Here is a 21,728-nt window from a genome sequence, read left to right as displayed (position 1 = left end):
TCACCAAAAAGAAAAATTACCTTTCAGGGATTTTTTTGGTCGAGTTTAAGTACAATTTTGTGTGGGGAGGCAGGAGGAAAAAGAAAAACAAAACAAAACAAAACAGAAAAACCATTAGTATTTAGGAGGAGAAATTGTGTGAGAGAGTAAGAGACAATGGATGTTTCTGAGCCAGAACGGAGTTGCTGTTTTGGATCGTTAACTAATAGCTCCGACGCTCACGACTCCTCTCTCTGCAGAATTCAGACTCGGCCTCATTCTTCAGCGTGGCCCAAGTGTGAGACAAAGCAGAACAAACGTGGGAGGGCATGAAATCACACGGGCAACCGATTTCTTTTTTATTCTCTGGAATATTAATTTAGGCTCTAAAAAGCTCTGTTTACTATACACACTCCTCTTATTCACATTCCTTTTCTGCTGCGTTCCCGATTCTGCTACAGCTTTCCAAAGCCGTGCTGACTGCACATTGCAACACCAAACATTTCCCTCTGCACTTCAGCGCCCATAGTTTCTGCTTTGAAACCTAGGAGGGTTCGGTGCTGTAGCTCTCCTTTCCCAAACAGTTACCGAAGCCATTATTTCTAGGCACACTTTTATAGCGCAACCAAATCCAAGCAGCTGACATTTTTTATTTAGTACCCATGGGCTATAATCATGAAAAATTTACTCCCTGAAATACAGTTGCACGCATTGCATATCCACCCGACTCAGGATAAAAAGTAATTTCCTTGAACACGCTGGTAACAATGGTAACTTAACGAAATGTACCCACATAAAATAAACATGAGCGTGTAGCACATCTGAGTTCTCCAGAGTGAAAGTACTACTCCGTGTTCCTAGCAAAGATGTAAATGAGTGAGAGGCCTTGAAGCTTGTCACACATCTCTAAAGGCACGGGAGGGGATTCAGGGAAACTGTCATTAAAATAAATCGCTATTAGTGACTACAAACCTCTGGTAACACTATGGCTCGCTGCAGGAGAACTGTCAGAGGCAAAACCAAGATGCCCAAGCAATGAAAAACAAAAGCTAATCAAGGAGCTCACGTGTATTCCTGTGTGATAACGGCGGGAGGCTGAAGGTTACATTTACAACGGAATCTAATATTAGATTGATGGTTTTCCAGTCCCTACGCATCTGATAAAAGACAAGCAAAGGAGGACCGGGAGGACCGTCATTTTTCATTTTGGACCAATGAAGACTGACTTACGATCCGAGAAACAATAACAAGAAAATAAAGCTAAGGGAATGTGCCCAGAATTACCCCCAAGGCCCAAGGGGTGCAGCGGCGGGAGAGGGGGAGGCCGTGCCAGGGGGGGCTGTCAGCAGCGCCCCACCTCACCCCAGGACGGCCGCAAAACCACCCCTCACCAGCTTCTCACACAGCACTTAAAATGATGAAACTAAATTCTCCCAAGTGCTATGGTTCTACAGGACAAATGGGCTCAGAAATTGCTAAGTTCTTGCGGAGAAGCCCATCAGCGATAATGAAAATACAACGGCTGAGATGCAACCCCTAGGGCAGAAAGCACCTGCATCTCTCTGACAGCCATCAAGTAGGAACGTTTGCCGGGAAAATGTTCCCGTTTCCTCAAACATCCCACACCCACCAGTGTTTAAACTCCATTCCGTGGCCCTTCAGTGTGATCCCACACAGCAGTTCTTACGGAAGAAGAGCTGATATTCACCATCAATTAGCTGAAGGGAACGGAGCGCTCAAAGAGACAGAGGGCGGCTTTCTCCATTCTGCACTGACTGCCCTGTTCTACAAAAGTTGCTCATGTTATTACCATTATCTGTTCTTTTTTTAAACAGAATAAAAATTGGAGATGACAAAATAAATCCTGTAAAGAAGAGTTTAGATTGAACTGATGACAGTATTGATGGTCATGATTCCTGTGTCCTCAGCAGGACTTTAAACATACCTCTCTGCTAGACATGCCTGGTCTTGCTATGATCTTACAAAGGCTCGCTGTCTTGCAGTCAGAATAATCACGAAGGACTGCTTTTGAAATAGAAATGCTCCGTGTCTGCTATAAAAGTAAACTGTCCCGTTTGTCTTCTACTTTGTTTTACGACCCTCGTTTTGGATCTGTCTCTAGCACCTGAAAGACACAGCGTAACTTCAGCTAAATATCAAAGAGCAGTAGAAGCAAGGTCAACAAAGTAGTTAAGAGTATTCAGGGAGCTGAGACATATTGGGCATTTCATGCTATACAACAATTTTATAAAGATATGGCCATAACCATTCATTGCAGAGGTTCATAACAAAAATATTCATATTAGCAGGAATTTGATATGAATGGAAATGCACATACACAAAAGCTTTGGGAGAAATAAAACAAGGGGTAAAAGGATAGCACAGATTAATAAGGAAGAGCAGAGTTTTCTGTTACTTCTCCTCGCAGTAGTATTGAGGAATATTTTGTATTATGTTACGACCACAAGGTCTGTACTCTCACCAAACCACAGCACAGAGACTTACCAGCCCAAGACCCTGTACTTTTAACATCACGAGGATAACAACAACTTTGCAGCACATCACACGTGCCGCCACTCCTCCTGTTAGCCCCCCAGGAAATCAGACGTGTATTTTGAATGAACATGGAAACCAGACAAGGAAAAGCAATTTTGCCTAAGATTTATGGAAAATGAAGCAAGGAAGAGTTTGAAGGAAAGGACCACACCATAACAACTACTGACTTTTCAAGCATATAAGAAGATCTTTGTGAAGGAGAAAAGCCTGCAAGCAGATAGCCACAATGAGGAAAATACAGGCTACATAACCCATGGCAAAAATTACATCTCCTTTTTCACTCTGAAAACGGATGGAAAATTATGCCCAAAGTAGGCATTTAATGCAGCGTTTCAAGAAGTTTCCTTTCCACTTCGCGTATGAGATGAGCTCCCATTAACAAAGGTTTCAAAGTACATTCTCTCTCTGTTAGCATGCAGGATAACTGGGGCTTGCTATACATTTTTGAAGAAGTCCATTAAAAATGCATCATAAAACCATAAATTTAACATTTGTCCAAATAAAAAGTGGGTTTTCCACTAGAGGAAGTGAGCAGAAGTCTGTCTAACACATGACTGCACGGTATTAATTCTAGCACACAAAAAAATAAAGGAATAGTTTTCAGTTACGGGCCTGTCGAGCACATTGAACAGGATTTTACCAGTGCCCAAAGCAAGACTAAGAAAACCCATCAGGTACACAGCTTGGTGAGAATATTCTCAAATACTGGAACGCTGACAAAAAAGAATGCTTTTATTATACCTTTTTATATACATCAATATTCATATGATCTATTATTTCTATGAGCTGGCTCCTCAACAGCTTTAGAATGAAAAAAGCAACGCAGGAATTCGCACACAACTGCCAACGGCTGGGAAAGTAATCAGAAATTATAAAAATAACTGCGCTGAAGAGCTTACAAATCTTGTATTTCATGTTTGGGAACTTACGACAGACTTCTAATAACTTGTAGAGAAATTCAGTTATTTGACTTCCAGGACACAAACTTGACATTCCAAAGTGAAGGGAAAAAGGAAAGAGTTCAAAACCAACTCAAATCCAGAAAATACAACTGAAACTAGAGCGTCTGTTCACTATATGATGGAAACGATGGTATTCTTCAACCTTTTTTTTTTTTTTTTTTAATTTCAGAGGCAAATTCTCTATTAGTGGATAATAGCCAAACTATTAATAATTGAGTTCTGTTGTTCCATATAACAGAAGGGGCTTTATAATTTACCCTTTGGAGCGAAGGAGAGATCACGTACATTCTCATGTGCACCTCACATCCTACTCGGCTCCAGGGAAGTGAGATGGTCGGAATAACGTTACCTGAATAAACCCCTGGTTTGTGCTGAACGGCAAATAAGGCAAAACTGTTAAGCCACAAACACACCTTTGGTTGTTATGTAGCTCTCAGCAAACCCCACTGCTAATTAGCTGGGCTTTCTTGCTCTTGGCACAGTGCCGTATACTGTGTAAATGGTATAATTAAGTGTTTCCTACCGACTTGTTAGTCAAGGCAATTTTCTGCTTTCTCCATTTTTATTATTTTCTCTTGTCTACTTGTTCTCCCAAACTCTCCGTTTCATTTAATTTCCTCAGAGGTTGAGGTTGCAGGACTGACGAGGATCCAGTGAGACCCAGGCATGCCATGCTGTATCAGCCCATAAGCCCAAACAAGAGAAGCAGGTTTCCAAGAGCATTCCTGTCTATTACAGAAGAATCCGGGTCCAGCATCCTCGAATCCCCTCCTCTTCTTCACTGCCCTACAGCCACCTACCGGTAGCTCTCAAAAAATGGGAAGTGTCACTGCAGCCCTTTTAATCCTCCGTGTCTGAGACACTCTCCCCTGTGCTGCTCAAATTCTAGTCCTTGGGCAGCCAGAACTACATCACAAATTCGGAGACTCGGTATAAACCCAGGGTGCCAAACACCTCACAAAAATAGGACTATTTGCTGTAGAACAAAACCAAAAAATATCTGAGCCACAGTTGTTTTGATTCGATTAATCAAAGCTGCAAGGAACGTAAATGTAGGAAAAGGAACAATAAATGGGAATAAGGGGCTTACAGACACTACGGTAACAAAAAATAGAGCAAATGATAAAAAAGCAAAGACAAACAAATGTGTATTTAAAGCAAACTATTCCAGAAAGCACATATAAGACAGAGCTGCTCTCCTTCCATTGCTCTGAATCAGTGATATGCGTTACAGTCTCAGAGAGCCTGATTTATTGGAGCTCTCATGCCAACCATATCCAGTTTGATGTCAAAGGAGAAGAAAAGGCAGAATGAACAGTAGGGACTTTGAAAAAAAATAATTCATGAAATACCTCTTAGAAAGATCTAAAAAATGTGGATATCTATATACAATTTAAATTAGATCCCAGTCACTACTTGTGAAATACCTAAGCACAGAGCGCCCTCTCATGTGTGCTGTGTTCATTGTAATTCTGCACAATTCCTCAGCTTCAGACCGTGAGTCACCATTCCGATAATATTCAGAAAGAAATGTATCTCCAAGATGAGGAAACTCAATCCTTGTACACTGAGAAAAAAAAACAGGAACAAATATCTCATTTTTAAGAATAAGCAAATTGAAAAAAGAAACCACTGAAGAGCTAAAAACTGATCAGAAAAGTCATCTGGCAACTAACTCCTCAAGGTCTGGGGAGACGAGAGAAAGAGGTAACACCAATGCTAAGGTTTTAGTCAAAAACTACTGGGTACAAAATCTAGTATTGTGTAAGTAGATGAAGATAATCCAAATTTCTTAAAATGATACCCAATGGCTACGTGCCTGCCTCTCAATGAGCAAGTAACAAGATGCTTTTTCTTGCTTGACCCTTGCAGATCAAGCTTCATTTCTGAAATTCAGAATTATTTCTGCATTTGTGCATCGGATATACAGATATATGAGGAATAAAAAGCACTATACCAGTCCTAGGTCCAGATCCAAGAGCAATATGGTGACGTCACTGTGATGTATCTCAGCGCCGGGCACCGCACTGCAGCTCTTTCAGGTCCACGTTACACGGATGCAACAACATGGCTTGGCTCTAACACAAGTTATCACTAACCAGCAGAACAAATACTCTCCCTCTCTCCATTCCCAACTGGTAAAATGAGAACAGAACCACACCACCCTCTTTACAGACAGTAAGAATGCGTTACATGAAATGCAGGGAAAAAAATAACGTAGGCATCCTACTATAAGGGGTACACAAACTTGGCATTATATTCAAGAGAATTAATTATCTGAAAGCAGCACTACAAAAGAGGGAGGGTACGGAAAGTTGAGACAACTTCATCAGTCCCTTAATCACAATAAACGACACACACTATTAAGATCCACCCCAACACGGACTAAAAAGAAAGATAGATAAAAAGTAAGTAAAAGTGTCTTAATATAAGTAAATAGACAAAGATACAGAGCATTCTTCCGACACTGGGTAAGCGATGCTAACTTTGGAACATGGTCCAGACTGACTCGACCAGAAAAAAGGGAAAATAAATAAATAAATAATAAAATAAATAAAATAAAATCTTTATATAATGAGAATATAAGATAAAAACATGTGGAGTGCTGTGACCAGTTCTGGGCTCCCCAGCACAAGAGAGGGATGGACAGACTGGACCAAGCCAAGGAAAAGGTCACAAGATGATCAAGGGCCTGGAGCATCAGTCACACGAGCAGAAGCTGAGACACCTTCAGTCGTTTAACCCAGAGAAGGAAAAGTTTTGGCAGAATTGAGTCGTACTGATATGTATGAATATCTGATGGGGGATAATAAAAGAACGGAACCAGACTCTTCTCAGTGGTATCCAGCAAACGGACAAGAGGCAACGGGCACAAACTGCAATACAAGAAAATCCATTTAAACATAAGAAAAAACTATTTGGAGAGGGTGGTCAAACACTCGGACAGGTTGCCCAGAGAGGTCGTGGAGTCTCCGTCCTTAGAGATATTCAAAACCCAACTGGACAATGTCCTGGACAACCTGCTCTGCCTGACCCTGCCTTCAGCAGCGGGGGCTGCACTACGTCATCTCCAGAAGTCCCATCCAACTTCGACCACGCTGTCATTCAGTGAGATGAGAAGACAGAAACAAACGCACAAACCTCAGGATAACTTAACACAGCAAGTTCTAGCAAAGCCAAAAAAATCCATTACACAGTTTTATGCCTGAAAAACTGGAATGCATCTTTCTGCAAATTAAAGCCAGATTGTAAGCCGGAGGACAGGACTGGAAAGTTCCTTGCTCATCAAATTAAAAACAAGAGGCCTATTCATGAAAAAAAGTTACGTGGTCAAGTCACATTCCTTGCTCAGAAGTTTTACATGCAACTGAGGGTGGGCGCTCTTCTTGCAACTCATTGAGAATCTCTGAGGTTGTCAGGGGTGGCTGCAGCAGACGAGGGTAGGTTTATAAGACAGACAAGCAGCAGCAGAAGTACACGAGGATGAGCAAATGTCCCTTTTCCTTTTAAACGGCCTGGTCACGTGTCTAACAGCTGGAGTCACTTAACAAAATACCAGTGCAGGCTCTTTTCTTGAATTCCCCTACAGTTACATGACAACATCTAAAACTCTCCTGCATTTCAAATACCCAAAGGTCTCAGGGCTCAAAATCCCCCCCACTTCTTTCTCTTCTTTCAGATTCCTTCTCCATCTACATATACAAAGGCACATTTTTAAACAAAGAGGAGGAGAGACACAAAGCTCATAAGAGAAATCTGCACCTGATGAAAAGGGGCAGTAATTCATTCTAATTTCTTTCAGGTCACACATGCACAGGGCATTCCTTCTGCATCAACTCAATTCTCCAGACCATTCACCTCTTCTCTAAAAGGTGTTGCAGCTCAAAAACAGTTTGATACGAAAAAGTGTCCCCTGTTTTAAGAACTAACATTTTTACCTGCTCTGTGGCTTAAACCGTTGCACATCATCACAGACCACTGTTGAACCCAGGTCTTCAAATCCGTAGCCAACTTGGCTCCCTCTCATTCAGGGACCTATTGTGCTCTTCAGGGAACGCTGCTGCTCAAACACCAGGACCTGGGCTTCAAACAGCATCGAGTTACCGAGCTCTTCAGTTGGCTTCCTGCTACTCACACAGAACAAAGAAATAACATAAAATCAAGGTGCGTCTCACAGCGCTGCAAACGCTCATCTCTGTGGTTCTTGCTCCCATGTTAGACCTCGGTTGTGAATGTCCTATTACCGAATGCATTCAACTCTGACAAAGTCGTTTCATCTCCTGCTAATGAACAACTTTGCTGTCGGGAGATTAAGACCATAAATCAATGCCAAAACCCAGTTAATTATTCTCACCCAGAATACTGCCTGCTCTTTCCCAAAGACACGTTGCAAGATGATGAGAACTACAGTGATGGATGGAAACACCTCTGACATCAAACACCTAAGAACTGCCATGAAATACAAATATGAGTTTCTACATCACATACATTTCACAACTGACCACACACGGCTGCGCTCGGCTCTTCAATATTTACCTACAAATCACTTTGCATAATCCCACTTCTCCAAGGTTTTTATGAAGCAGTCAGCATTCCTCAAGTGAAATAAGTCTAACAATCGGATTTAGCCAGAATTATTTCTTATTAAACACATCAAGTTGCTTAAAGGCTTTTGAGCTTCCCCTGTAAGAAAGGATACAAAAAGCAGCCTTCATGCAAGCTCCAGTTTGGAGCACACGTTTGGTGGTAGAGCTCCTGATTTATGAGAGTAGGAGAGGGATGAAAGGCTGTATAGCAACAGAAACCAAGCCTAGTATTTGGGAAAAAAAAACCCAAACCATGCATCCACTGACACTAGCAGAGGTAGCTGAAGATCTAGAGCAAGAAAAGGAACCGCATGGGAAGTGGTCCTTTGACTTCTGGCAAGTTCTCTGCCCAGTACCATCACTACTGACTGTTCTGCAGAGACTGGACCAGAGAGTCCACGAACAAGCCTTCAAACCTCCTGGTGAAAGCTATCAAGAGAAAAACCCACATCAATAAGTCATACGGGATACCTCCAGTCCCTCCAGCTTCGTGGAGAAGAAAGAGCCCACCAAGCTGGGGCTACGTCCCACTGTACAAACCCAAATGTGCTGGGCTGGGCCGTGCCAATGGGGAGCAGCAGCGACAAACCTGCTACAGCTCTTATAAACGGCCACCTGTGGCGTCTTGTAACCCAAACAGGGTTTATAGTTATTTTTGTGAATTAGGCAAAAAGATTTTTCCCCAGGAAAAAAAGACAAACAAGATCTTTATTGAAATTTCAAAAGTTATGCCCAAATCTTTTCAGTCAAAACAAAACACTTGTTCTCCAAGAAAATAAATTACCATAAAGAGCTTGATTATTAATTACTCAAGTTTTTCAGTACTAAAAAGTTCACACTTCTTAAAGACAGAATTCCTACCTTAAATTACATTTTTGCCCTATGTAAAGTACTGGAAACTTAAAACTTCTCCGTGCTTCTGAAGAACTTGGAGTCACAGCGACAAGTCAATTGGCAGCAGAAGTTCGGAGCGTAATCCCTCCCCAGCATTACATGCAACGTTATCATTAAAACCTCCTTCTGTTCTCCCCAATTAGGTATAAAGACACACACAAATTTATTTGTATTCTGCCACATGTTCATAATTTTTTCCAGTAGCCTGAGAACTGGAATGATGCAAATGCTCAGACATTTATTTTAAATAAAGCCAGCTTTTTTTCCTGTTAGGCACTTGGGAAGCCAAAGGAAAAAAAAGTACTCTTCCCCACTACGTCGTGCTACCTCCTGTGCTGACACCTGGACACACGCTCCCTCCATCAAACCCCCAGTGATGCCTCCGAGGCTGCTACTTTCCTATTAGAGAAAAGTTTTTGAACATCTCCTTTCCCAGCTGGTCAAAGGAAGAAAAAACTTCTGTGGTTAGAAAATTCCACAATACTGAGACAACGCTACGATAGCATTTACTGTTAAACCCTGCGCACGCCACACTTTTGTTGATGTTGACGTTTTTGTTTTAAAGCTACTTTCCAGAATGATTCTCCTGCTACAAATATCTTCTAGACGGCGTGCATCTGGAGGCTGGCAAAGCACATACCAGGCACAAAACAAAAAAGTTTGCTGGGTTTGTTTGGTAAGTTTGGGAGAGCGTTGCCAGCAGAAAGTTAACCACGACCAATTCTAAAGACAAAACCGTCCCCGACAATTTCGGTGTGACTCAGCTGGGGGGAATCAAGCTCTGCCCAAGTGGAGGGGCAGGAAATTTCTGTACTCATTGCCACAGCGGCACTCACAGTACTTAAACTTTGCAGCAAATTCCCGAGCGATCATACTCAAGTATACATCGGACGTGGTCTCAAAACACAAGCGAAACTCCCGGTGGCACAGACGGGTGCAGCGCAGCCACCCACGACCGGAGCCACGGGTAGCTGGAGCGGGCACCCCGGGGTGCTGTGCCCCAAACAGGCAGACCCCCCCGGCAGTGGGGTTCTCAGCTTCCTTCTGCACCTTTGGCCGATGTAATAACAACCCATCTAGCCATTCGTCAAGACAACCAAATTCAGATTTCAGTGCAAAAGAATTAAAAGTTTTCAAAATAAAAATTAAAAGTACAACAGCCAAACCCCTGGTTCTTTCAAGCCTGAGGAAGTGTCCATGCGATTCGGGTGCAGCCACCACAGCTTAACATAACAAATGAGGTGTTTGCTCCTCACCTTACAAATATCACATATTTTCACCCTGCAGAGGCCGACACACACCATCGGGAGCTCAAGCCCAGGGTAAGAGGAGGCTGCACCCAGGCTGGTCCCTGCCAACAGCTCTCTGCAGCGGATGCTTCCCAGGGGGATACAGGAAAGAGAAATCTGAAGATACCAGTTAGCCTTCTCCCTCCTCCTCCTCCAAAAAATTTGCGTTAACGAGTGCCTTGTGTCCTCAGAAATCTTGTTTCCCACCCATCCGCTCCACCCTGAAATCTTTTGTAATTCTCTCACTATTTGGAAGTTCCCAGGCCTTTCAGAGTACGGCTACGCTAACGCTTCCAATAATGCACCATCATAATCAACTCCCATGGACCAAGAGCAGATTATTTGAAAAAAACTTTTTTTGCATCCATTTTAAATATGTCACCTTTCAATTTGTTCAGATACCTCTTTATTATTGTATCAGAAGAATGAGCTGTTCTGTATAATTTAGGTATCTTGGACAACCTGCTCAAGCCGACCCTGCTCTGGGTCGATCTCCAGAGGCCCCTTCCATCCTCTGCGACGCTGTGATTCTGTAAGACTAGAAAGTCTTTTTTTTTTTTTCCCCCCTTCTAAGACATTGTCATTCCATCCCCCAAAGAAACTCTGAACTCAGAAAATGCTTCATAAAAATCACAAAGAGAATGTGAAGATTGGAACCAGCCTCCCACAGGGGTTATTAGAAACAGCAGCGAGGGAAAGGAAGATTTGGGGGGTTTTAATGAAAAATTCCTTTTTCCTTTTTTTTTTTTATTATTTAAATATGAAGACATAAACAGCAAAATGTTGCTCTACCAAGCAAAACCTGTAGTATTTAACATATTTATTTTCTAAAGACTCATGTAAAAACATGTGAGAAGTACAGAAGACCACGCTGCCCAGGGCTGCATCTTTCATTTAAAAAGCCACCCCAGATGCGATAAACACGGGTTTGTGTAGCTGGGTCCAGCAGAGCAAAACCAGTGAGAACAGGCCAGGGGTTACGTATGTACACTTTGAAGTACTTTGTATACTTGGACTGTTAAGCCCAGTCAATAAAATATAACAAATACACCCCAGGAACTGCTGGATCTGAAGAATTTCTGGCAGGTGCAGAAATCAAAGAACAAAATAAGCCTGATCTGATTTGTCTGTAGGGTATTCCCAAAACGCAATTTAATTCCTGAAATGCTCTGTTATCTTTGCATTTCTCGGTGATATGTACACAAAATATTTTTAAAATAGCAGGACTTACAAGCCGACCCCCTCAGACAAACACTTCAAACAGTTTTATGGGCTGTTGTAACAAACACGCTACAGTCGCACAGCACCCACAGTAAATTATTACATTTCTTACTTCAGTCGCTTTCTCATCGTTCGTGTTTGGTTTAAAGTTGCAGTAGATAGGCAGAAGTATTTGTATAAATATACTTACTCAACATGAATTAATGCTCAGTGTCTTGAGAGAACTGGGCTGGAGAGAGGTGGGCGGGGGATCGGAACTTAAATTAACTCAAGACCCTCACTGGAAATATAAGCTCTATGAAAAGTAATAGAAGATGTATGAAAATATAAGCGGTATGAAAAATCAAAGTGATAGACAACTGCATTTGAAAGCACAAAAGCAAGAACAACCATTTTCTCACTTTCTACACTGGCTCATTTCACAGCTTTCATTCACAATATTTTTTGGTTTAGGTTTTTTTTGCCATCCTCTGAAGAAAGGATCAGGTTCATGCACTGCCCTGGTCAGAGAGGGAAAATACATTTATTTCCAACACATGTAAGATTGTGATATTCCCCATTAGCACTGTAAATGCTGACAATATAAAAAAAAAGGAAGAATTAACAAACTGCATACTCAAGATAAAGGAGGAAAAGAAACAAAAAAAAAATTACATTTAGTAGTTTAAATCTCTGAAAACTTGGATTCAAATTAAATTTTCAACTTCCTCAGTAAAAGGAAACTGGGTTCTGTGTTTAAAACTCAGGCCTTTCAAACAAAATACCAGCTGTACCTGGTAAGCTCCCTCTTCTGGCTAATTAAGAAAATTGCTTAGGTTTTGTATGCAGAAGTTTCAATTTTCCCAGTTACGCTGCAGCAGGTACGGTGAAGGCAGGAAGAATTTCAGGCTGTCTCTGTTTTAACAGCTCCAAAAATCAGTAGCGCTGAGCTAACGGCTGTGGTTTGCAAAGTTCACAGGCTTGAACTTTTAACTGGGAATTCACTCCTTTCCAGATACCGATCCCTTGCTTCACCCTTGCTGGTATTTTATGGAAACAGAATTGACATGAATTATTTTTAAACAGGACATTATCTCCAATATCTTCGGTATTTCAGTTCCATTCATACTAGTTAATATTTTAATTGAAGTTGTCGATTTAGTTACACTGATAAACAATCGCAAATGTGAGTATAGAATTTATTCTAGCAGGAAACTCTTTTCTGTCACTGATAGAAATTCTAAGCCTGTTCACGTAGCTTTTTATCACTAACGCGGTTCTCATCGGCACAGCCGTGCAAGGATGTCCTCTTAGAAAACAGCCTGCTGAGAAGTACCATGGCATTTTTAGGAATAAAAGGTAAACTTGCTAACGGCATTCAGGATAAAAACCACACCAAAAAATCCTAAAAATAAGATTCAATTCCAGTTGTATCCTAAGACAGATACTTTCACTAACTTTGGCTCCCAGGATGCCCTTGCTTGTGATAGGTATATGGAAGAAAGAAAGCATTCTAAGAGAAAAAAGCTGATTTATTAAATAAATTATTTGGAGAATCAGGGAAACTGGGGAAAAAATGGGCACTCACCAAGAACAGGAAAGGGCATGTGAGGAGAGATTAACAAATCCACAGTAGAGGAAACAAGATGGAGAGGACTGAAGGCTCGCAAAGGAACATTTAACGGAGAATTCCTCCTGGGATGAGACTCGCAGAGTCAGATTCAGCAGCTAAAGCAACTCGTCCTCACCAAGCTAACACGAACCCAGGAGACAGAACAAAGATGTAGTGGCAGTGAACGGCCTCAATTTGTAGATACAGATGTCTTCAGCCAAGAGCCACTCTCATTGTGGAGCAGCCAAATTAATGACAAACAGAGCTTGGCAAAATTTTTCATTTTCTTCTAAAACCTAAGTCATTGCAGATGATTTGTGTGGAAGAAACAATTCAAAGCACAAAGGGAAGTACTGTGTAGAAGAGTGTGAAAATCACAATTCCAGATGGAACCAACACACAGAGGATAAAAAAAAATAATTCATTCGGCTGTGGGTTTTCATTATCTCAATTACTGTAGTAGCACGATGGCTCCTTTTTAAAAGCCAAGGCGCGCTCCCCGCCAAGCCGTTTCTGTGAGACTCCTGTCCTAAGCGTGCGACCCAAGGCAGACAGCGGCCAAACTCTGACCTCTACAAATCGCTTCCTCTTCAACACCCTAATGACCTTCAGTCCAGGTAACAAAAGGCCTTGATGGGAAATTCAGCTCGTGTTTATGCCATTACTTCGGCCATACCTGCAGCCCCAGTGAAATCAACCCAAACAAACTAAAGATACCACCGGGAAAAGAGAAAGAGAAAGGTACAAACAGGGACCAAAGTGGAGCTTTATACAGCACGGAAATCCTGCAAAATCTACTTTGACTCTTCTCTTTCCAACTGATAGTAACTTTCTAAGTATATAAACATTTTGTATCACGGAGCAAGATGCCCTTTACATACTGATCCAATAAAGCAAGAACAGATGCTACGTCATCACACCACCATCATTTACATCTTCCACTAATTTTTCCACCAATAAGCCTCAAACCATTCTGTAAAAGTGGCTCCTCCCCTTTTTGTAAAAAAAAAAATAAACAAAGAAATAAAGTTTGCTCAAGGCCAGGTGGACATTTAATAGCAGAACTAAAATCAAAACTGAATTGTTTCATGTTTTAAACTCAACAATATAGTCTACTGAAAAAAAAGTCTCATTTCTTCATTATTAAAAATTATTATTGCTTTTTTTTTAAACTACTCCACCTTAGTCAATCAATACATACTCTATTATTTCTGTATTTAACAGACCGATAATAATGGCTTGACTTAACACAGCTAATCTTTCAGCTAGAAATCTTCTATTTCATCTTATTTTCTATTTTGATGCACAAATCGATTCCAATGATTCATTTCAAAGGTCTTGTTGTACTTCTATCTGTGACTGGCATTTTGAAAGTCTTCTTTCCTGAAGTCTTTTCATAACTTTTCATCTAAGTGAGCTCTAGAGTAAATCACTACCAGACTTCTTAGAAACAGGATACAAAACTAAGCAAAACCACCCCTGCTTTTATACTCTAACTCCCTGCATCCAGACAACTGACCTGGAAAGCTGGAGTTTAATGACAATAATGCAATTTTCTTCTTTTAAACACAGTCCTTCATAGAAATTTATGCAAAATCTTTCAAGACATTCGGTAATACAAGACAGAAGTTAATGACAAAAAAAAAGAGAAAAGCAAAACCAAACAAAAACTTACAAGCTTATAAATCATCTCCCTGCCAAAGCAGGAGTTTCTCTCTAATGTGGACTGAAACAAACAGTACATTGCAGACAGGCTTAATGAAAATAAGTGGGAGAACACTTTAAAGCTCTTTAAGAAAGATTAAACAGCAGTATAAAAGTGAAAAGAAAAAGAAAGGGCAAAAGTTAAGTGTGAAAGTAAAATGCAAAAATTAAACACAAATTAAAGTGCTGCAATTTGAGATGGCAACATCAAAAAATAGGCTCAACAAGAGGGCAGGGTCTCCCCAGCCCGCGGTCCTCCTTTTGTGATTAGGAGCAGGCAGAGCTCTAGAAAACAGTTTCAATAACATCTGTCTAAAACAGCTTCTGGTCTCACCAAAGAGAGAAAACAGAGTGAGAAAGCTTGTGTAAAAATGCAGTTTCTTGACTCCAACAATGCCAGAGTTAAGATACCAAATTTTGACTGGGGGGAAGGGAGGAGAAAAGTCAGGCTTTTCCTTCAGGGAGATAGATCAAATTAAAACACCTGCAGGATGCTTTGGCTCTCCTGGCGAGTGCCCAAGAGAATTACTGAAGGAAGACAGGCCTGGCAGTCCACAGGCTGTCACAGCTTGCACATGGCTGAAGGCTGAGACAAAAGTGACACTGTACACACAGACTGTTCTGAAGAAGAGACACCACCGGTCTTTGCCTTCACACGTGCTCAGCTGCTGCAACCCCTGTCGCTCCTTTGGAGCCGGAGGGAGCAGACAAGTGATGTCTCAGGAGCTGCAGAAACAGCAGATGCTTTCACAGCACTGAATCCTCACACCACATCCACATACCCAGGGAAAAAATATTCTTTCCACTCAGAACCAGGATAATACTATTTTACATGTATTTTTTCATACAACAGCTTCCCCTTTCCATACGGAAATGCACTATGCAGGCATGAAATAACAGTGTGCCTACTCAGGGCAGCACAGCAAACGAAACACTGGGGAGTTTGGAAATGTAGCTGCTGAGCAGTTGGTCACTAGACTAATACTCATGTTTTTAAGTTAACAGACTATTAAATATCCAGACAAGACACAGGCACTGACCAATGAAAAAAGGGAAAGCAGGCAACGTTGATTTAAAGTTCTTACAACACAATCTCAACACATGGGGCTGATAACGAGCAGAGTTTGGGTTTGTGCTTAGAGTATGGGTAAAGTAATTAACCAAATCTAAAAAAAATGTACAATGAGGCTTTTCTAGAAGCTAATAAACAGAATACAAGACTTGCAGTGATCTGCTTTGAAATAAAAGGAAACTTAACTTCAGTAGTTTGGAGTCCAGCTGATGGAGAGCATTACGGTTGCTACCCGCCATCATTTCTGAGGAGAGGAACCTGGGTGATGAATCCGCTCTTAAATTGTGCCTTTAGCTAAAGTGGCCAGTAAGACTGTGTGAGGGGCTGACAGGAGAAATGGGATCTGGAGCAGACACTATTAAAATCAATTAGTGTGTAAAGGGCTGGCCCCGAGCGAGTCAGTTACTGGAGCAATGGACCGCAGGTGGTGGGATGCAACCCCAGAGGGAAGAGGCAACAAACACCATTCACTCTTTACAAAACATTTCCTTGCATAGTCCGTCTTACTAAGAATGCTCGGATACACACTTCTTCAAATGTTTATCCAAAATATACAATACATAAACACTCCTCGGACACTACTTTGAAAGGCCTTATTGCTCCATTACTAATAAGAACCTCCACGTTACCTCTCAAGAAGTTTTGCAACCAAATGTTCCTGGATTCTACCGAACGCTGACTTTGTTTAACATTAAAAGAAATTTTTGGTCTTCACATCCCAGAAACCATGCTGGTTTAAAATATTTAAATGGTATCATACCCTCATTGCGGAAAAGCATGTTTACACAGAAAACACTTTAATACCCAACAGGAAATTCAAGTCAAACGACTTTTAAACACAAAAAGGGAGGGTGTCAGGAGGATGGGGCCAGTCTTTTCTCAGTGGTGCCCAGTGACAGGACAAGAGGTAACAGGAACAAACTTGAACCATAAGAAGTTCCATCTAAACATGAGGAGGAACTTCTTTCCTGTGAGGGTGGCAGAGCCCTGGAAGCGGCTGCCCAGGGAGGTGGTGGAGTCTCCTTCTCTGGAGACATTCCAAACCCACCTGGACACGTTCCTGTGCAACCTGCTCTGGGTGACCCTGCTCTGGCAGGGGGTTGGACTTAGATGATCTCCAGAGGTCCCTTCCAACCCCATAGCATTCTGTGATTATCTGGAGCTTTTAGCAAAGCCAGGCTTTAGCACAGAAATATATGCACTTGTTGACATTAGGTGTTATGTACGTGAATAATAATCCCGATGGATTTCCTCCTTCCCCAGAAGACAAACACACGTTCTTACCTTTGGCCATTTGGGATTCAGAAGCCGCGCTTTGATGGCATCGTCCAGGGCCTTGTCGTACTGCTGGATTTTCATGTAGGCAGCCGAGCGATTGCTGTAGAGGATGCAGTTCTGAGGGTCCACTCCCAAAGCCTCGTTGTACAGGACGATGGCGGTGTGGAAATCGCCATCGTGGCAAGCCTGGTTGCTCTGGCGAACTTTCTCCACAAATTCAGCTTTGCTCAACATGGGACTGTCAGGACTTCTTCTTCCAAAAGATTTCGATCCAAAGAAAGAAATCTGAGAGGAAGGGAGAGGGAGAAATGATACGTTAGTGTTAAGAAATGCTACTCAAAAAAGGAAAAAAAAAAAAATCTAAATATTAGAAACTGTACAGCAGAAATTAAAGCCACCAGCATTACTGCAGAAGAAAAAAGACCTTGCACTGGTACCTCTGCTCACAAACCTCTGCACCCAGGTACCTGCAGGCTGCAAACTGCTCCTGGATGGGAAGGGGAGGACGGGCCTTTGGAACTGGGTATACTCACAGAAATTAGCAGGGCACACAATTTATTTTAGCAACAGAACAGTCATCATTGGCAGAGCCACCCTCCCGGATTGTCAACTTCAGGCAATACCAAATAACAAAAAAAAAAAAAAGGAAAAAGGTTAAAGCTTCTAATTATAAAGATTATTATTTAAAGTGAGCTGTAGAAAGCCCTAGCTCCATTGATTCAGGTACACCCCGCCTCCTCATTTAATTTTCTACGTTTCTTGTTTTCCTCAGCCAGTCATTTGCAGTCAATACGTGTTTTTGTCGTGTCTACCCTACTCTCTCCCAATGACCCTCAAAAAAAGCAAGAATATCTTTGTACAGCTCTGATTACAAGAGAGTTGTGAAATCTGCAGTAATCGTATTTGGCGACAGGCAACATGTACATATGGTAACATAGAAAATACTTGGAAATATTCATTAAAGGTTTAGATACTATAATTGAGATTGGTGTCATCCGTTTTCAGTCCCGCAGACAGAAAAAGGTTAAGAATATCACACACTGTTACCACACCACAACAACTGCAGGGCTTAAATACATTACCAGAGCAAGCTGAGGCGTATTTTTAGGTGGAAAGGGAAGCAGGCTGCAAACGACATCCTGTCTCAACCATCCAAACGATCTATAGACTTTTCTTTTTTTTTTTTTTTTTTTTCTCCTTAAGTCAAACAACAACAGTAGGGAAGAATCAAATTAGAAACTACCCATCTCTTCTTTTCCTTATGATTATACTCACTTTTTTTCTGACAGGTGTTTGTCCAAACCGTTTCTAAACTCCTGTGCTGAAGGAGACTCCGTGTTTTACTCAGGCAAGCTCATCACGCCGCTGCATGGCTTTCATCATTACACTATTTCCCCTGATATGCTCCCCAAATCCCCTTTGTATCAGCAAACGTACTGCTTCTTGTCCTGTCTACAGGAGAACAACCTAAAAACTTTGTTCATTCCATCTTTATACAGTACTCCTGCTAAGATAAGCTACTATGGAGCTTGGCATTATTATTATTATTATTATTATGAACAGCACTATAAAAAGCAAATTTCTGCATCCTTGACAATTCACTCCATACGCAGCACATCTTTAAATGCACTGCCGTACTTCTTCGCTACTTCAAGAAAGTTCACAAAACAGCAACTTCATCTGTTCTCAAGTACTGGCAGGAAAGCCGCTCTACTTTGAGCAACAGCCCAACCGCTAGAGCTGAACACGTCGTTTTACATCACGCAGTGCGACAGCTCTCACATTCGTGTGTACTTCACCACAAACTTCAGCACGTGGTCAGTTTTTCATGACCTGAGAAGTGCAAGAACAGCATATGAAGATTCAGCAGCTCTTACATGAGCAGATGCTCCAACACAAAGATCAGGAAGCCCCGAGAAAGGTCATTAGCCACCAGAAGGCCACGGATGGCTGGAGGTACCGCGGTGCCAGGGACAGCACAGGTCACTACTACTCCCTGGTTTCTAAACTACATGATATTTTCTTTTCACCACAATCACAGGATCAAAAAAACTACTTGTTTTGTTCTCCTGTGTGGTCATGAGACCTACATTGTCACTGCAACTTCCTCCCAGGTGGCCATACCATATAGCGTTCATTTATAAGTACATTGATCGTGAAAAACTGGGGGGTTTTGATGTCATAGACATTTTTGTTAGCTCCAAAGGTGAAAGGGCTCCACTGAGAATATCCAAAGTCCCAAAGAACTGGTATTAAGACAGATAGGTGACATCATCTTGGCAGAGAACAACTTGCTTCCAATTCTTAAAAACCATAAAGCTACCTTAATTTAAATAATCGACTGCAACTGTAACTTCCCTTAACAGAACTGGCTGCATCGACCACTAAGTGACTGAATTCATCGCCAGGTGTTAAATACAGCCAGTTCCCACCAACATGAAGAGCGAAAGAAGCAGGACACAGACTGGAATAAATCAATCTGATCAGTTAGTCACAAACATAACCAGATCAGAAAACATGATTTTCTTTGGGTTCCTCCTTTATTACAGTGTCTGGTGCAGACTGCAGAGGAAACAATTTTGCTTCAAAAACTTCCTATTTTGAACCACTGAGCTCAACCTACCAGTAACAGCACGCAACAGATGCAGCCACGGTGATCTCTGGTTTAAACACTGCTCAAAAAAACAGTTCTTTTGTTAAAGAACGCCAAGTTTAAGGGTACAACATACCAAATAAACTACTCCAGTTTCTCAGATGTATTTTAAAGGTGGCCTCTGTCCTTCTCATTGAATTTCCTGGGGATTGGCTTGTATTAAAGACAATGAAAAAATACCAAAAGTTGGGTAGTTTCTGTTCTTTCATCATATTCAGAACAAGCGGCTGCAGCGTCCGGATGCAGAAGCACCACAACTAGTCATGAACTTGCGTTATTTAGAAGATAACTAGTTCAAGGAACAAATTCCTCAACAGCTACAGCTATTACTGCCTCCAGCGGGAGGCTCTGAAGGTACCTGCAGCCACAAAAGGTTTTTGTGCCTGGAGGTGAGCTTGTCCAGCTCACCAAGAGTCACTGGGCACCAGAGGAGGCTCTGCCAGGACATCTCTCGTCAGGCACAATCTCCAGGAACACCAGCGAGACTCAAGAATGCACGAGGCCAACAAGAGCTGTCTCTTCTGTCTGTTTGTTACACAGGAACAAATGAAAACACAAAGCTGTTAGTGATCTTCCCAGGATCCCACTGTGAGCATGTAACAAGGAGGAGAATCCACGAGGAGACACCCTCGCCATCCAAGTCTAGTGGTTTCTGCCTGTGAAGCTAAATAATCCCACGAAAAAAAAATGAAGCTATTTTAAAGGAAACTATGATGGTAATTTCTGGAATACGTTATTATTTAATTCCTGCTATCACGAGAACTACGTAAGGCAGTAAAACATCATTAGGTAAAAGAAAGAACCACAGAACAAAACTGAGTCACTGTGGTGCTCAAACCACAAATAAAAAAAGATTACTATGACGGTACCGATACACAAAAAGTACTCATTAAAAAGCCATCCCCACTTTCCAGTCACGACTGCTCTTCTCCTACTAACACAGTGGAAGGCGATGGCACCACACGTTTCGGGTGCCCAACACTGTTATAGAAGGTACTCGTACGAACTAAACCAACGCTAAATAAGAAGCAGAAGTTCCTTAGTGCAGTGGAAGAAAAAAGGTTCTAATGAAGTGCAGAAGAGGATCTAGCAGAGAGAATTTCAGGTAGGAGCTCATGTATTTCCAATAAAGATGGCACCAGCTTCTCAGCATCACTTCTCCAAACCAGCTCCTGCTCCAGAGGTCTCACCAGACAGAAGCTCCCACAGTATCTGCTTCATATTAGGCTCAGCAATTAATTCCCTTCACTGGTGAAGATGCCTCCTCTTCTTGCAGAAGGTGCTCAAGATTCAACCTGACTGACCGCTCAAGGCGAGTGTTAAAAACACACACAATTTTCTTCGGGCTTTTTCTTTTTCAAGAACAAACTCCCGAGCCCCAAAGCAAACAGTAAGCTGAACACACAGAAAAACCTACATTACAAGAACGTTTATCTTCCAAGATCGAGCTTGCTAAACTTAGTCCTCTGCTCAGACAGAACATTTAGCAAATAAAACAAGTAAGTGCCCCTAGACGCTGAAAGATCCGAGTGTCTGAGCAGCTCATCGCTGTCCAGAACACAGCGGGGAGCACATTCCCCTTGAGTTCCAATACGATGAGTGAGGAGAGATAACGGCAAATCCAAATCCTGCTCCAAGGCAAGAGGACAAGGGGAAACAATGTGGTACAACAGCAGGAAGAGAACGCTCCATCAAACAGCAATGCATCGGCCACCTCGGAGCTTGTTGGTTTGTATCGAATCCTTCTGATTTAATGCTACACAATTCAAATAAATGTGCTTTATATAGATCATGTCTAGAGTGGTAAACCCATAATTAAGACATCTTTTTTAAAAAAAAATCCTTTATAACTTTCAAAAAAATACATTAAGAGTGATATGTGACATTTTTATATTTTAAATTATCTAAATAGCTCAAGATACTCAGTGAAGCACTGGAAAGAG

General features: G+C 41.7%; 1 protein-coding gene across 1 annotated transcript in view; it reads right to left on the bottom strand.

Moving 5' to 3' along the window:
- TTC28 (tetratricopeptide repeat domain 28) overlaps positions 1–21,728 on the bottom strand; it is a 154,673-nt gene that overhangs the window by 126,228 nt on the left and 6,717 nt on the right. The window contains exon 2 of the mRNA XM_074159776.1: positions 17,139–17,417. Coding sequence (XP_074015877.1) covers positions 17,139–17,417 — 279 coding nt within the window. The remainder of the gene's footprint in view (positions 1–17,138; positions 17,418–21,728) is intronic.

Source organism: Numenius arquata, chromosome 16 (genome assembly GCF_964106895.1).
Source record: "Numenius arquata chromosome 16, bNumArq3.hap1.1, whole genome shotgun sequence".
Lineage (NCBI taxonomy): Eukaryota > Metazoa > Chordata > Aves > Charadriiformes > Scolopacidae > Numenius > Numenius arquata.
The sequence above is the reverse complement of the archived record's forward strand: the minus strand, read 5'-3'. Positions and strand labels throughout refer to the sequence as shown.